This window comes from Tauraco erythrolophus, chromosome 5, assembly GCF_009769465.1.
Source record: "Tauraco erythrolophus isolate bTauEry1 chromosome 5, bTauEry1.pri, whole genome shotgun sequence".
NCBI classification, from domain to species: domain Eukaryota; kingdom Metazoa; phylum Chordata; class Aves; order Musophagiformes; family Musophagidae; genus Tauraco; species Tauraco erythrolophus.
Genome location: NC_141469.1, coordinates 5599915 through 5615814, shown reverse-complemented (window position 1 = coordinate 5615814; position 15900 = coordinate 5599915). Strand labels below are relative to the sequence as shown.

Genomic DNA, 15900 nt, shown 5'->3' with positions numbered 1-15900 from the left:
ATGACTTGTAAACAGTGTTACATGTTGGTACCAGTTGAAGGGTGGTGCACGCTCATTAGTGTCTGTTGCTGAGTCTATACTTTGACTATCGGAGCAAAGTGTGGAGCTGTTTTAGGCTGTGCAGGCTGCAGGAAGGAGAGCCTGAGAGATTCTTCATCTAAAGCAACTGGATAGGAGGAAGTGGGAAAAGGTAGTTGGGGTCCTGGAGCTGTCAGACGCGTGTGTAAGGGAGATGATAGGCATCACTTTGCTGTCAAATCTGTTTTGTACCTGTTACTCATTGACAAGGAGATCCTATGAGAAACTCTGTTTGGAGTTAGCAGTGTTTTCTTCTGCCAGTTAGATGTTTGTCTCTCCTTTCAGATTTTACTCTGAAGAATCAATAGTGCTCCAGCTGACAGAGCCTGGAACACTCCCTGAAGTTTTGGAATTAATGTCTGTAATGAATTTATTAAAAAAAAAAAAAAAAAAGCTGTCAATTGCATTCATAGAAACAGTAGTCAACTGCAAATTGAGCTTTGAGGATTTGTTTCCTTTGACTAAAAACACACGGAGATAGAGATAAAAGATTCTGGGAGCTTTCAAATGAAAACTTTAGGTCCAGTGACTTAAACAGTAGTTTTCTCAGCAATACTCTTCCAGTTTGGTGGTCTAACCTGGAAAAAGAGAATTTGGGATTTCAGCATTTCTGAAAGGCAGATTTAAGTTCATTAATCACTGTGGGTTCTGTTATGGAAAGTGAAGTGTCTACACGCAGGGGCTGGTGCCCTGTCTCCAAAAGTGAGGTGGGAATGTTAACAAAATGAATATGGTTTTTTTTTAACTAAGATCTGGAAAAAAAATGTCAGGAGCTGAGAAATACACAAACTTGAACAGGGAGGTCTTTAGAAGCTGTGTACAACAGAGATCTCAATTTCCAGTAAAGAGTAGGATACAAATTATCCTTGTGGGAGAAAATAAGAACACAAAGTAAAATCAGGATTGTGCTAGATAAGGATGTTAAATGAAAAGATCTCATGAATGTCTTTGAATAAATGTAATGGGTTTTTTTGGAAGGGAACCCCAAAACAAACAGGGTTTGCCCCTACAGTGAGAGAGAATGAATTCAAAATGACAGAAATGTAATGGAATGAAAAGATTAAGATGCTGTTGCTTTATGCCCTGCTAAGAATTCCCCATGCAATTGAGACCTGGTGAAGTAATACTGTGTCTGAGAAGTTCCGTAGCATCTTGAAGTCCGGTGGAAATTCTGAGTTGAGAGGACAAAAGGCTGATGTAAGTAAATGCAAAGCAAGACGTAAAAATGTACCTATACCAGTACACTGCAATATCGATCTCCATATCAAGAGAGGAAAGCTCAAGTCCACAACAATTTATATTTGAAAGAGTAAGAAAAATCTGATGAAGCTAAGATGCAGGATTTAACTGCACAGTGATAACATTCTAGAGAAACCATTATAAAAATTCAAATAGTAAAACTGGCCACACTGAAGAAAAGTTCACAAAGGAGGTTTTACTTCAGTAGGGTTAAATCACAAGTGAGAGCGAATTAAAGGCATTGGAGACCATTCAGTAGAGATCATTGTAGGGTCGTGTTTGATATCCCGAGAGCAGCTCTGTTAGCAACTCTTGACATTTAGGCACTGAGCTTCAGAAGAGCAGAGCAAGTGAAATGAATTTATTCAGAAAAGCCCTCGAGTTGAAAGTTAGAGGGGCAAAATCCATGGAGGGCGCACAAATTCCCAAAGATAACAGCAAAAAACCCACAGCCAATCTAGAGAATTATAAACTAGTGACCCTTGCTTGTATGCTATGTATCATTCGAAACAAAGGCTGTTAAAACATTCATGGCTTACTCACCCCCTCCCTGCTCAGTGTCTTCGCAGCTCTACACATTTCTGAATCTTATCTTTACTAGGTCCTTATTTATTATTTCTCAAAAATATCAGTTCATTTTCACTTTCCTGACTTGGATGATCTATGGAAAGTATTTGTTTGTTATAGGTTGAGAATACAGTATCATTGTTTGACAGAACCTATTTTTAGTCCACCAGTGCTTTAGCAACAGTCTATAAAAATAAACCAGCTCTCACAGTTATCATCATAGGCCAAGCCCTACATGAATTTGTTTTGGAGATGTATGAATGTTTCTAGAGCCTGAATAAACCATGTGATCTTTAACATTTAATACTACTTGCTAACAAAAGGTAGTTAAAAGAGTATTTCGTGTTGTAAAAGGAAATATAAACAACTCCAAATAATTATCTATGGTTTTAAATATCTCAATTGCCTCCTTCTTTTCTCCTTAGTAGTTTTGTGTTGTCATTTCCTACCATGTTCTTTCCTATTTATTTGAAAAGTTTTTTAGAAATATTCATTGGTTGGAATTTAATATTTCACTTTTCATTTTCTCCTCAGTTAATTAACTAGTTAAAAGATAAAATTGGAATGAAATTACTTCTCAGAAATGCTGGTGCTCATGAGCTAAATGCCATTTAATCTTTTCATAATAGTGAGCTTTGATGACGACAGTGCAGCTGAGCTGTTTGGAAAGCCATGGTTTTTACAGGGATGACAGTATGGTTTCCTCAGTAGAGTTGTAAGGTTAGCAGAAGCTGAAAATTGAGTGAGCTGAATAACTGGCACATGATGCACTGTTATACATATTTTTTTGTTTTGAGAACAAAGTCAAGTACCAGAGTGAGAATTTTCTTTTAGACCCCAAGTCTGCTCCTTTGGGTTCTAAATAAGTCATTCAAATCTTAACTAAATATGAATTAGGGAAATCCCCACACTCTTGCAGTCTACCCTGGGCTCAGTGGGCACTCGAGTTCTGCTGTCCGTATTCTGTAGCTAGTAAGAAGGGGGAGCAGACCATAGCTTTAGTTTGAAGCATCTTTTTATGTAGACACATGCATTTATCAGTGGTTATGTGCTCATGCAGAACTTTGATTTGAGGAGAGTGGAATTCTTAGTTTGCGGGCAATGTGAAACAATTCCAACTAAATGTCTTACCGACTGCTCCTTTCTATTAACTGTGTGTTAAAAAGCACAGAGTGCAGAGCAGATCCTTGAGGTGCTGGCTGATAACATCTATCCAGTGTAAAAAGCTGTCATTTTTTACCTTTTGATTTCTGTCTTTTATTTAGTTACTTATTTACAGCAAGCCCTTCCCCCATATTGCATAAGAGCTTAGCTAATTTAAGAGCTTTTGATGAGGGATTCTATCAGAAGACTTTTTTCAAAAGGAATACATTGATATCAACTACGTCATGCTTAGCTACATGGCAGCAGACTCTTGACAGAATTCAATACATCTGTACTTCATGATGTCCCTTCCTCAAGAGCCACATCAGCTTTTCCTCTGTATATCCTGTTTATCTGTGTGTCTCTCTATGTTCTCCTCCATTGTAGTATGTACCAATTTGCTTTCTGTGCAAGTAGGACTTGCTGTTCTATAGCTCTGGGATCACCCAGAAGTTCTTTGTAAAGTTTAGTTTTGTATTGATGTTTTCTTTCCTTTTGGGTGCTGAGGCTCATGTAAGCTGTTGGGTTTATGTACAGTTCAGTAATTTCACAGTGTGCCTTTTTAGACAGGAATTGCATGGTTAAACAATAAAATTGTCTGCAATACTAGTAAGCTTTTTTCAACTATCGGAAGATGATCGTTTTAAGAAAACTTTCTGAAGAAAAGGTTATGAAAGAGAGATTGGCAACAGGTTTACTCTGCTGTCTGTTTTGAAGTGTCTCACCTTTCTCAGTGTTGGTTTTTAACTTTGTAATCCCCTTCCATACTTGGGACTTGACGTAAGTGAGGTTCCTCTTCATACTCACAACTACTGCAAATGAAATATCAGAGCTCACTGAATGTATAATGACCTTTTTCTTTTGGATAGACTTCATATGACTCTTTATATCTAGGTTATTCAAAATTGCTTCATATCTGTTGACAATACTGGACTTCTCTCCAACATAGGTAACAAAAGCTTCCTCCTTTTGCATGAGTGCTCCACAGCAAAACCAGCAGCTGTTGACCAGTGAGGAGATGATATTTTACCATCTCTGAATTGTAAGTTGGACAGATTGCTTTGTGTGCTCAGCAGTTCTGGTCTCTGGATTGTCCCAACGTCCATCAGAGAATGATTTTGTCAGTATCTTTGGGACACACTATCAAAGTAATCTGTGCTGTTTGTCATGTTTTTCTGAAGCACAGTCAGAGTAGAAGCCCTGCACATATGATGTAACATAATTATTAGGACACTTAGTCTGACGATGTTGAAAGGCTTTTTCACCCTCCAGGAAAGAGGAGCTGACCACCAAGCTGTTTGCCAGTTTGTACAGAAGAGTTTGTTGCCTCCCTTTAAACTTCCACAGGTGGAAGTCAGTGGACCAGAAAGAGATCACATGCACCGATACCGTACTGTAGATTACAACTAGGCCAGTTAGTTTCAGGATAGAGCTATTCAACCAGACATTCCTCCTTGTTCTTAGGACTGCCTTGATATTTTACAACCAATCCATTGTTGAGCTATTTGGAACAATCAATCCGTTGAGAGACTGTCCAGGTAGGATTAACTTGTATCCTGAACTCATTGCTGTATACCACGCTGTTAAGTGTGAGCCTAAGCACTGCTATTTCTTCAGTTTTCCAGATATTAAAACAAAACAAGTTCCAAAGCATTACTGTTGATGCCTGGATTTGGGAGAGAACTGTGAGGCTCTGGTCTCGTAGTTCCGAGTGTGCCTGGACTATGGAGCAGGATGGATATTTGACAATCTCTGCTCTGTCAATGCTATTTTATTTTATTTTTTCAATTAGCTAGTGCCAGGTGAATGTCCGAGGTTTTTGCATAGCTCCTGTGAGGTGCCTAACTCTCCCATGCGTGGTATGGAGAGCCTAGAACTCTCAAGTATCTCCAGATGCCTCACCCAGAAAGTTTTGTATCAGTCTGGAGGCCAGTGCCTGTAAGCTAGGTTTCACAATGCCTAATTTAGAGGTGCTTAAATCCTGTATTAGATGAGGCTTTCTTTATGGAGTATGCCCCGTGCTAGTTTGCATTTGGTAGTAAAGCATTTGGAATTGGATTGCTTCCCAAGACTTAATCATCTAGGAAAGTTTTTTGTTAGCCTGTTGGGCTGTAACTACATGCTGTAACTAGAATGAACTTTCAGAGACAAATTTAGCAAAGGCTTTAGCAGCAGAGCTTTTCCTAGTTCAAGTAAATTTCCTGATTTAGTATTTTCTGCCTTTTTGTTTCTAGTGTACGTTTTAAAATACTCTTAAAGTCTACTCTTCAAAATATTTCTGTAGTATGTTGTTCCGTGAATCATTGTTATGGTAAGGAGGTAATTCTGAAAGAGATGGGGACAGTGACTTGAAATCAGACATTTATATAAACCTTATTCATATTGTAATCAGACTTCCTGATTAATTTTTTACAAATTTGAAATTTCGACTGGGAAAGTGCCTTTCTAGTGATGTTGTAACTAGTTTCTGGTAAACTGGTGACTGTTCTTCGTTATGGTAATGGCAGAAGAAAAACCTGACTAAGCAACAGTAAATATAGAAGGGAAATAAAAAGTAACATTTGTATCCACTTAATTAGCTGGCCAAGAATCTCGATAATTTGTTTGCCAACAAAAATAACACTCAAGTAAACTTTGGCTATTGCTAGATACCTCTAACTTGAAATAGCTCCTTGAATGGCATCTGCCACTCTGCGTGAGCACTTTCCTCTGTGGACTGCACGTTGCTGTCCTGAAAGTGCACATTTGTCTCCTCTTACACACTGGCCAAGGTTGATCATAGCAACAGCAGTAAATTAAACATTACGAGACTGTGCAAGCTCTAACTTCAAGCTGTCAGGGATGTTACTCAGTTACCTTGGAAACTTTGAGTCAGAACACTGGTATTTAGTAAGTTCAGGAGGAAAAGTTTGTGTTTTGCTTTTTAAACTGCAGTTGTTACTGCATTTTCAGTTTCTATGTGTTTCACTTATCTGTGCCTGTTAGTGCAGTATTGTATTTTGGATGCAACCATGTAAAGTGTGTAATTACATAGAAAAAAATGTTTTTAAAAGTTGAATAAGAAGCTGATGTTGGGGGAGGGGATTGTGGTTGAGTGGTTTGTTTGGGGTTTTTTTGTATCAAACAAATGTTGCACCAGTTTACATCTAGGGCCTAATCACAGCAGGCTCTAATGCTGTCTTGCAGAAAAAGGGGAGAGACTAAGCCTTCTTTTACAGAATGTCCCTTCATTAATCCTGTGGGAAGGGAAGCTCATCTTGTACGACAGGAAATAGGTGGAGGGGGCTCCTTTTTCATGTAGTGTTTAACAGAATTAGATAATCCATGCTTGCCAAATAGGTATAGATTACCTCCTCAGCAGGAAAGGAGCAATAGAACAGGTCTGTGCCCTTCGCAGGATTGCTCTGCTCATAACTCGGTTCCACACAGCCCCTTACTTGTGACATTCAGCTATAGCTCAGTGTTAATACAAGAGATTAGTTACATACAAACATTATTAATGTTTGGAGGTTCTGGAGTCTGCTTGAAGCATCCCAGCTGTCATAGTAGCGAAAGTATTCCTGCAAGAGAGACTCGAGTATGAGCATTCCTACCTGATGTGGTATTCCTAAAGTAACAGCTGGTTTTGCTGTCGACCTTCAAAAACATGAAAGAAAGGACTTGACTTTTAAGAAAGGATATTAAACTCATCCCAAATAGCCTTGCTTCAGAAGTGAAGATATTCAATACTGCTTTTTGTTCACCTAACAAAATTCTCTCTGTACATTCTAAGTACTCCTGTGGCAATTGGCTAGCTGTAGCTAGCTTGGGAACGCAGCATGACACTTGAAGTACTCCCAGTTCTTTCTGGTTTCAATGGAAATAAATTCATTAGCCTTAGAAGCATGTTTACTGATAAACATTGTTCATGAAGGCCTGCAGATAAGCAGAACTATTTTATCCACCTCAAATAAAACACTTTTAAACTTGTCTATGCTTTTTTTTTCCTAATGCAAGTTTCTTTCTTTAATATGTTTGGTTGCAGAAAAGTAGAAGCGAGAGAGTTCATATTGTAGAAGATTCTCAAGAATGCAAACATGAGTAGTCAGTTGGTTTAGAAAATCACAGTAATGCCTTCTAACAAAAGAGAAACAACTCCAGGTTTTCGAGAAGGAAAGAAGCCCTCTATTCATTGGACTTTTCATGTATGATCTTAAGTCAGTAATTGCTTTTCTCTCAAATGCTGAAAATATTGTACATATGTATATATACACACACATATATATACATACACACACACATCTATCTATCCATCTATATATGTGTGTGCGGGTATGTAAAAAAGAAAAAAAGCCACATGTTTGCTCTCTAAAGTTAACGATAGCCCAGCAAGCCAGAATGGTCCTGAAATCCAAAGTTAGTTTTGGTTTTGTTCTTGCTACAAAGACGTGAATAGCATTGATAATATTCTTCTGATGCAGAATTTCATCTAGCAGAAGTGTTGCTTCAGAGATTACTATGCTACATTTAGATTTATTTACGAACTTAAATATTTGTTCCCCTAGCCTAGAGCTGTGTGTTCCACAAGTACTATTTGAAGTGTTGCTTGATTGGCTATCCTAAGGATATTCTAGAGCATGTTAGAAATGTCACAGCTGTGTTTGCATTCAATGGTCTTTGACCTTCTGAAACAGAATTGATATGCCAATTTACCCATTATCTGTGTAAGTTATAGACTCTGCCTGTATTTTAAATTCTGGTCTTAGATTTACCATTTATTTAGCAATCCTGAAAAATTTTATGTGAGGGTAAACTAACATTGATGTAACCATACAGCACATGTAAGAGACGGGGCATGTCAAGAAGAACTCAGTAGTAATAGTACTTGGAGCCCAAATTCTGTCTGCTCTTTTGAAGATCCTCTAGAGCTCTCCTGCAGTGATTGGAAAAAAAAAAAAAAAGATGCCTGAATGAGGTGTTTAAGAGTTCTATTCACTTCTGTAAAATATATTGCTACATATCTTTTATTTTGGTTTGTGTAAAATAATTCCAAGCCAGACAGAGAACAAATCGCTGAATATCGAACTTCTGATTTTGTCGTGAAACTACTGTGATCAATAAAGTGAGACTGCCTGCCTTGTAATTATTACCTACCGTTTCTGTCAAGTAGCTTCCTAAAACTTATTTTTCAATGGTTTTACAGCTAGTCTGACAATCATACCTAGAAATCTCAGACAAGAACTGCAGTGCTGGACCATCTGTGATACTGATATGTGGGAAGTGGAGCTGAGGATTACGACAGGCATGAATCTGAGTCCTCTCATGTGATTTAACATGTGCATATCGTCCTCAGGGGTGCTAACAGGAAGGGATGGGGGAAACGACATGACGATGACAACACTGTCCTGAAGTAGTTTTGTGTCTCTTACACCTTCCCTTGTTGTGTATGTGCCTCTGCACCAGCTCCCACTCTTGCTAGGATGGGTATAGACTGGACTGAGGCAGGTCTTGCTTGAGATCTGCTTGTTTTGAAGTGCTAACATTTTGAAAGTCTGTTGTTCAGCACAGTTTCCTGATTATCCAATTTCACGCTCCTGCTTATATCATCAGTTAATCCTGGCTGCTGACCTTCACTTGAGATACAGCATGTCCGTACACCCAAATAACAGTCAGCACTTCAAAGCTGAGAAGTGCTGGAGAGCGCTGACTTGTTAACGCTTGGTGTTCCTGCTCTGGGATCATGACCAGGAGAACTTGTGGTGCCTCTCTTAACCATGGATAGTAAAGTTTTTTCCTTTTTTTTATCTCCCCTCCCACACACACACTTCTGTCACCTGTATGATAAAGAAGTTCTAAAGAAGTAAACTAGCTAATTTTGATGTTTCTTTACATCAGAATTTTTTCATTGTTACATATATTTGTACCCATCCTGAAATTTTTTTTAAATCCTTCTCATGTGGAATAGAGTAGCTTGTGTTTACACTCTTCACACTGTCAACTCTATTCAGTTAGTTGCAATACTCCAGTTAAAAAAGGAATGCTGAGTAAGGATTTCAAGGATAGTCTGAGGTGTGATCCACTGAAATCAATAACTACTTTTCTGTTTTTTTTAGTACACACTGGATCATATCCCATGTGCAGTGTCAACTTGAAATTCAGCCATGCCACGGTGTTTTTCGCACTGCCGTGTATGCAGGTGAATGTTCAGCCAGGGTCTGGAGGGGTTTTGAGCAAGAAGGTTTGACATGCTGCTCACGTTTTTATGTGGTCTGTGAAGAAAAGGGCAGAGCCAAGAGATACTGCATCATGTGGTTGATGCTTTAGCCTGCTGCAGTTATGCTAACAAACAAGGAAACAGAGGAAAAAGCACTGTGTTACAGAATAGACTTGAACCTGCTGTGAACCCTGCAGAGGAGATAGTCCAAATTGGCTTGAGTCATCAGCTGAGGAGACTGATAGTGTTCAACATCTGAAAACCAAGAATAGGCAAAATAACTTCTGTCTTCAGAGGGAATGGCTTCTGATAAAAGACAGTAGAAACATCACAAAGGGAAATGCTTTCTTGACAGTTTAATGCGAATCAGTAAAGCAACTCAAAACCAAGGGATTATTTGTGGACTGGTTAATCTTTCTCAAAAGCAATCTATGATGATATAATAAAAGAAAACAAACCCCTTCAACAGTCCTGGGAAACAGAGACAGTTTGGTTCATGGCCTGTTTATTTTTCCAGAAACATCAGTGTTACATTTCAAAATTCTCTTTAGTTATCCAGAGGAGTTTTTTCCTCTTCTTTTTACTGTTCTAATTTAGCACAATGTTTAGTTGAGGCAGTGGTACCACACTTTGTCAACAGCCTTCTCTTCTGTTCATTAGAAAGTTATATTGCATAGTGTATCTTAAAATTCTTATATGAATATTTTAATAATTAGACTTACATCAATGTCAGTGTAAATAATAACTCTAGAAACACTGCCTTTCTGAATTTGTTGCCCTGACAAACTGCATAGCTGGTCTGGTTAATCAGCTGTTTGCATTGAATAGTTGACAGTTTTGTGTCTTTTTTTTTTTTTTCTGTTAATCAGCCATGTAAATACAGTGTTTAGTGTTTGCTGCACATCAGAAGTATAAAATATTTTATGTGCTGTAGTACTGCTAATCAAGGAGTATAATTTTAAGGAACTGTCATACTGGAAGTCGTCAGGAGTTACGTATCTGCGCAGCTCTCTGCGCCTGTGAGATACTTTCCCTTTTGAAACAAATAGCCCTCATCTAAACATGTCTTGAAATCTTAGATCCCCTAAATCTGGGTTTTCATGGGGCATGCTTTCAGAATCATTCTCTCCTGAGATAATTTGCAGTTGAAAAGGCAGCTTGTCAGGTGCAGTATGCAACGTTACATTGTGTAGAGTGGCACTCCATGTCTTCCAGCAGTAGTGTTCTTCAAAAGCGTATAGAAGAGCTGGTGGCAAGTTCCTCTTCTTGCAGGGATGAGTAAGGGTGTGATAGAGACACTGAGCTAACTGAAAACTACACTCTTTCCATGAGTTTTTGTGTTCCTTTTGGGTGTAGCCAGACTTTGCAAGCTGTGTGGGCCTCTTTTCAGTATGATAGCGTTCCTGTCTTTTCTGTGCTGGGGTGTTAAATGCACCTAAACAATGGTGGAGTCAACCTAGGGGCAAAAACGTAGCTCCTAATGTAGACTTGTTGCTGTGCCGATAGCGTCTATGTCGAGGCGTGGATAGGAATCCACCTTGGCTGTGGTAGGTAGGAAGAGGCAAAGGCAAGGTACAGTGTCCATCACATGTGGAGATTTGTCTTGCAACACAGCTACAAAACTTTTTCTTGAAGCCCAGTCTGTATGCCAGTTGGCAATGAAAACAGGTGCTGTATATATTTTATTTAGTTGTGGGATAAATGGCTAGTTTTCTTCAGTGTTCACCTATGCCTCTCTTGTTCTCCAGAGACACTCTCTCTCTTAAGATTTTTCTCTTTAGAATACCTTTCTGGAGATGTGCTATGATGGTCTTGAGCTTCATCACAGTTCGTACTCCTACACTTATAATTTCCAGCTGTGGCCCTGATCCTGCAATATTAATACAGTGATACTTTGCAGGCATCACAGGGAACCCTCAGGAGTGGGTCAGGACTTCATTTTTATAGCAAGCAATAGTAATTCAGCCTTCTCAGACTTTAAAGCACAGGTTACAGTCCCTTTGGGAATTTTTATGGATGTATTTCATCTTGGAGCTGTTCCACCAATGTCTGTCTATTGCTTTGTGATGTTGTTCTGACTCCTGAGAGATGTTCTTGCTGAAATATTTCCAAAATAGAACTCTTGCTATCCCAGCTATATTTGGACTAATAGTGGGATAAATTATGGTTTATCAGATCGGCTTTCAGGACTTACACTCCAGCAGGGCCCTGAGGCTCCAGAGAAAGGAAAGTTTATGCAGATCTCTTACAGCATTTCCCATCTTTTCAGCCCAGTCTTCCTTTGCTTTACCCTGAAAATGATAATGTTCTGCCTCCCAGTGCAAATGATTCTTTCTGCCTCTCTAGTCTTCCAGCTCCCATAAAAGGAATCCCTTTTATGTGTCCCATTCAGATTCAGCCTACTAAGTATTACCTTAGTCATTGGGTTTGAGAAATATTTATATTTTGATAGTACCGCAACGGCAACAATCAGTATCTAAGTGTTTCTTTTTGTGAGGTCAGTCTCTGTTTGTGATTAGGTGGTACCAATAGGCAAATTGTACAAGGGTGTGTGAAGAGATGCGGGGGAAGAGAGGTGTAAGGCCATAACAAGTCCACAAGCATAGCAAATATCCAGATAGCTGTGGTAGATGTCTGACTTGATTCACTTGTTATTGATAGAGATTTAAGAGGAAAGAAAGATGCTGATACTTTATAGGTGGAAAAGCAAAAGAAAAAGGAGTATTGCATTTGTTAAAAAAACAACAACAACAACAACAACAAAAAAGACATTTTTTAATTTTATCTTATTCCCTGGCTCCTGTAAGAGTTTACCACTGACTTGCCTGGGACCATAAACAGATCTCTATTTTATCTTCTGGTATACAGTGACATCTACAGAGAGCAGAGCACACCAAACAAGACTTTCCCGCTTAGTAACATGTCTTTTTAATGACCATTTTTCTCTCCTGTATTCATTAGTTTAAACTTCTTACTTTGTTTTATGCTTTTTAATGCATGTACAGTATTATTTATCTCTATATATTCCCATGGAGATCTACCTATTTTTTAAAAAAAAGTTACTCCACCCTGACAAAAGTTATTTTGACAGTTGGAAATGCAATAGCAGTTTACACACCCAAACAGAAATTACTTTCTCCTGATGAGTAGAATGTCTATTCTTACAGTGTAATGCCCTGGAAGATTTCAGCTTTTTCGAGGTAAAGTTTGTTTCACAACTGTGGTGTTCACATCAAGAAGTGGATTTTTGATGCTTTCGGTCTGAGTGCTTATTCCGAAATTATCGTACAAATAGCTTTTTCATTAGATGTGTTCGTTATTGAGGTAGTAACGAACCTCAATAACGTTCATTAATTTAATAATGTTTTAAATTATTTAAAGAAAATACTGAAGTGTAAATTCCATTTAATTTTAAAAAATTGTAAATGAATAAATCAATAAAGGGCTTTTAAATCAATCATAGGGCTTTTTAAAATCAATCATAGGGCTTTTTTTCAGGATTTTTCTTTGTTAGACAAAATCCTTAATTCTATTGCATGAATTTTTGGTTGTTTTTTCTTTATTGATTTTTTTTTCCCCTTTATTTTTTTTTTTACGTTTCTGCAAGCTTATTAGGCAGAAAAAAATAGCTAGGTTCTGCAGTGTGGTTTTATTGGTGTTTCATCCTTTATTTCTTTGGGCAAGACAAAACCAAATCTAGCCTGGTATATATTTACAGAACTTTGCCTGTGGATACTATTTTCTTAAGTCTTGAGCACATGTTTTAACTTCATGCACCGCATAGTCTCAGTAACTTCAAGATGAACATTTAATGCACAAAGTTAAAAATGCATGTAAATCTTTGCAAACATAACCCTTAGGCTACTGAGGCACTAACCTCATATTTTAAAAAGAACTTTGTAATAAATAATTTTTTTAAAGAAGCTTAAAGTGAGGAGAAAACTAAAATTTTCACTCCAAATATGAAAAGACAAGAAAAAAATGCCATTATTTTTATTTCTGCTGTCTTTAAAAAGATTGTTTATTAAGTATGTATAAGAACATAGACATCTAGACTCTGAACTTCATGGCATTTATTTTTTGATTGTTCTTGCTCATGCTTTTTATCTAAAAGTCTTAATTTTGGGGATACGATCATTTGGGGATAATTTTTCTTTACTCTTGGATAACATTAAATATATCAAACAAGGCTTAAAATTACTAAATCAGCCTGTATAAATGCATCAGGAGTTGTTTTAGTCTTTTTTTTTTCCCCCCTACCAGGTCAGACACTATAATAATATTAACTGCAAACCAGATCCAGGCCTCATTAAACTAATACAGCAGAATGATAATCAGAAAATTGCCGAGTAATGAACAAAACCCAGAAGTTTTAAAACTTATTAAGCGATTGTGGCTGATGAGCAGGTTCTATAGCCAAGGCTTTCATGTCTGAAAAATGACCCTGGTAGTTTGCCAACTGACATTATTGGTTAATTTGTGTTAAACTCAATTTTTGTAGAAGAAAGAACACAAAGTAAAATAACATCTCAGTGCAGCAGGAGGGAGCACTTAAAACCCATGTAGTAAAAATCTACTTGTATGTATAAAATCCTTGGCAAAAAGCATTAAACCCTTTGGAGAAATAAATGAGTAAAATAGTCTGTAAAATATAAACAAACAATAAAATATATGTAAGCAGTAAATGCTAGAAGGACATGAATGATTTTCTAGTTACTCAAAGACTCTTGTGCTCTGATAAAAGATAAAGTGTATGACAGATGAGATATGTCCATTCCATAAGAAAAGATAGAATAATTAAAAAAAAAAAAAGTGAATATGTTAGTGGTAATGTTTTATCATTCAAAGGCTGTCAGCATTTTTCCTCCTGTAGAGATCTGTTATGTGTCCAAACTCTGGATTTCTTTTCTTATTCTTGCATTCAGAGATTTTTAGTTGAGATTGAAGGGGAGTAAGAAAAAAAAAAAGAAAAAGACGAAACATGTTTATGCTCTGTAGAGTTTCACAAATAATTGAGCAAGCTTCCATTTTTATAGTGGTTTCAAGTATGACTTTTCTAACATGAAGTATAATCACAGGAATCTTTCAATTGCTGCACAGTTATTACTGAAAGAGGCATCTGGAAAATGTCTTGCATGAGCTGTGGTTTTTGGCAGAGGCTATAAGCAAGCATGGTCAGTGTAATTAAACTGACAAGTGCTTGAGATACTGTACTTGTTTGCTGTATGTACTTTCCTTCAATAAATATTAGTATTTCTAAATCTCCTACTCTAGCTGGTGACCCTGTACAACATTTAAACGTTAGTATAGCATGTAACATGGCAGCATTGCGGAGGCAGCATTTAGGATAAAATACCAGAAGCTTTCTTAGCAAAGCAAAATATCTTTTTGAGAGACCGTTCACAATAGATGAGGAGCAATAAATTTCTTTGGGAAAAGCTTAATCTGACAGAGAAGGCAGAATACCTGACACCAGCAGATTTCTCTTAGTGAGCTGTAAAAACCCTTTGCCGGAGCAAATCAGCCTGGAGCCCTGAAATTCCAATGCTTTCAAAACTTCATAGGCTTTGGTGTGAATCCTTACTCTCTTTCTGATGAGTTTCAGAGTACGGACTGTGAACTGGTAAATTTAGCCCCTCAGGGGATCTATGGGGTTGAGAGAACTGTACTGCAGATTTTGGATGGATGCTGAACAATGTCTGATCTCTTGGTTGCGTGATCTCTCACAAGAGTTAAGTCTGAGCAGTAACTTTCTAGCTCACATTATTTGTTTTCAAGTTTGCATTGCTTTTTATAACTTGATGTACCTCTGCATCTAGGCACCTCTTTTTGTTGTAAACCATGGTGAGAATGGACCAATCCGATGCAACCGGTGCAAAGCTTATATGTGTCCCTTCATGCAGTTTATTGAAGGTGGAAGAAGATACCAGTGCGGATTTTGCAATTGTATAAATGATGGTAAGCGATATTTCTCTGATCCGTGATCCATAGAAATTCCATAAAACTGAAAAGAAGCTATATCCCTAAAATTATTTTCTTGACTTGCTGATTTAATGAGAAAATAGTTTAGTGAGATGCAATAACTAGGCCTATTTCACAAATAAAAAAAAATACCCAAGAAAAATACATAGAAACATTTATTCAGTACAATTTAAAAAAATAAATGTATGAAAAATAATGCTGACTCATAAAGTCTGGTCTGGTACGATCAAAACTTTATTTAAAAATATGGTGTCAACATAGGAAACAAAGCTGCTTGTATTGCTAACTGAAAGCAACTTTTGTGTGGAAAAAATAATTGCTTTAAGAAATCTAAACGTCCAGCAAGAACCAAATATTTAGAACCATGTCAGCCTAGTCCTGTCCATGACGGTGGATGCAATGGTTAAATAACCTATTAATCTTCCTGTGACAAGTGTTGGTTTTCACAGAAGATACCATGCCGTATTTGTTCAAGTGTGCTGCATGTGACTCATAACTGTTCTTGTGCTCTTGGCTAAATCCCAAATCTTTGCCAGAACTAGCCTTTCTAGACATTTGTATCAAGTTGAATTTCCTCAGCTGGATCACAGCGGTCCAGTGCTTTCCCTAATACAGTAATCTTTTCAACTCTGAAATGTGAACCTTGACAGACTCGTTCCAACTTCTTTTCTGCCTGACGCTCACATGTTTGTGCAAGC

General features: G+C 37.6%; 1 protein-coding gene across 2 annotated transcripts in view; it reads left to right on the top strand.

Annotated features, from left to right (window-relative positions):
- The window catches only part of SEC24D (SEC24 homolog D, COPII component), a 51294-nt gene that overhangs the window by 15419 nt on the left and 19975 nt on the right, over positions 1-15900 (top strand). For both annotated transcript variants that reach the window (XM_009979119.2, XM_086611683.1), the window contains one exon: positions 15040-15178. In XM_009979119.2, coding sequence (XP_009977421.2) covers positions 15040-15178 — 139 coding nt within the window. The remainder of the gene's footprint in view (positions 1-15039; positions 15179-15900) is intronic.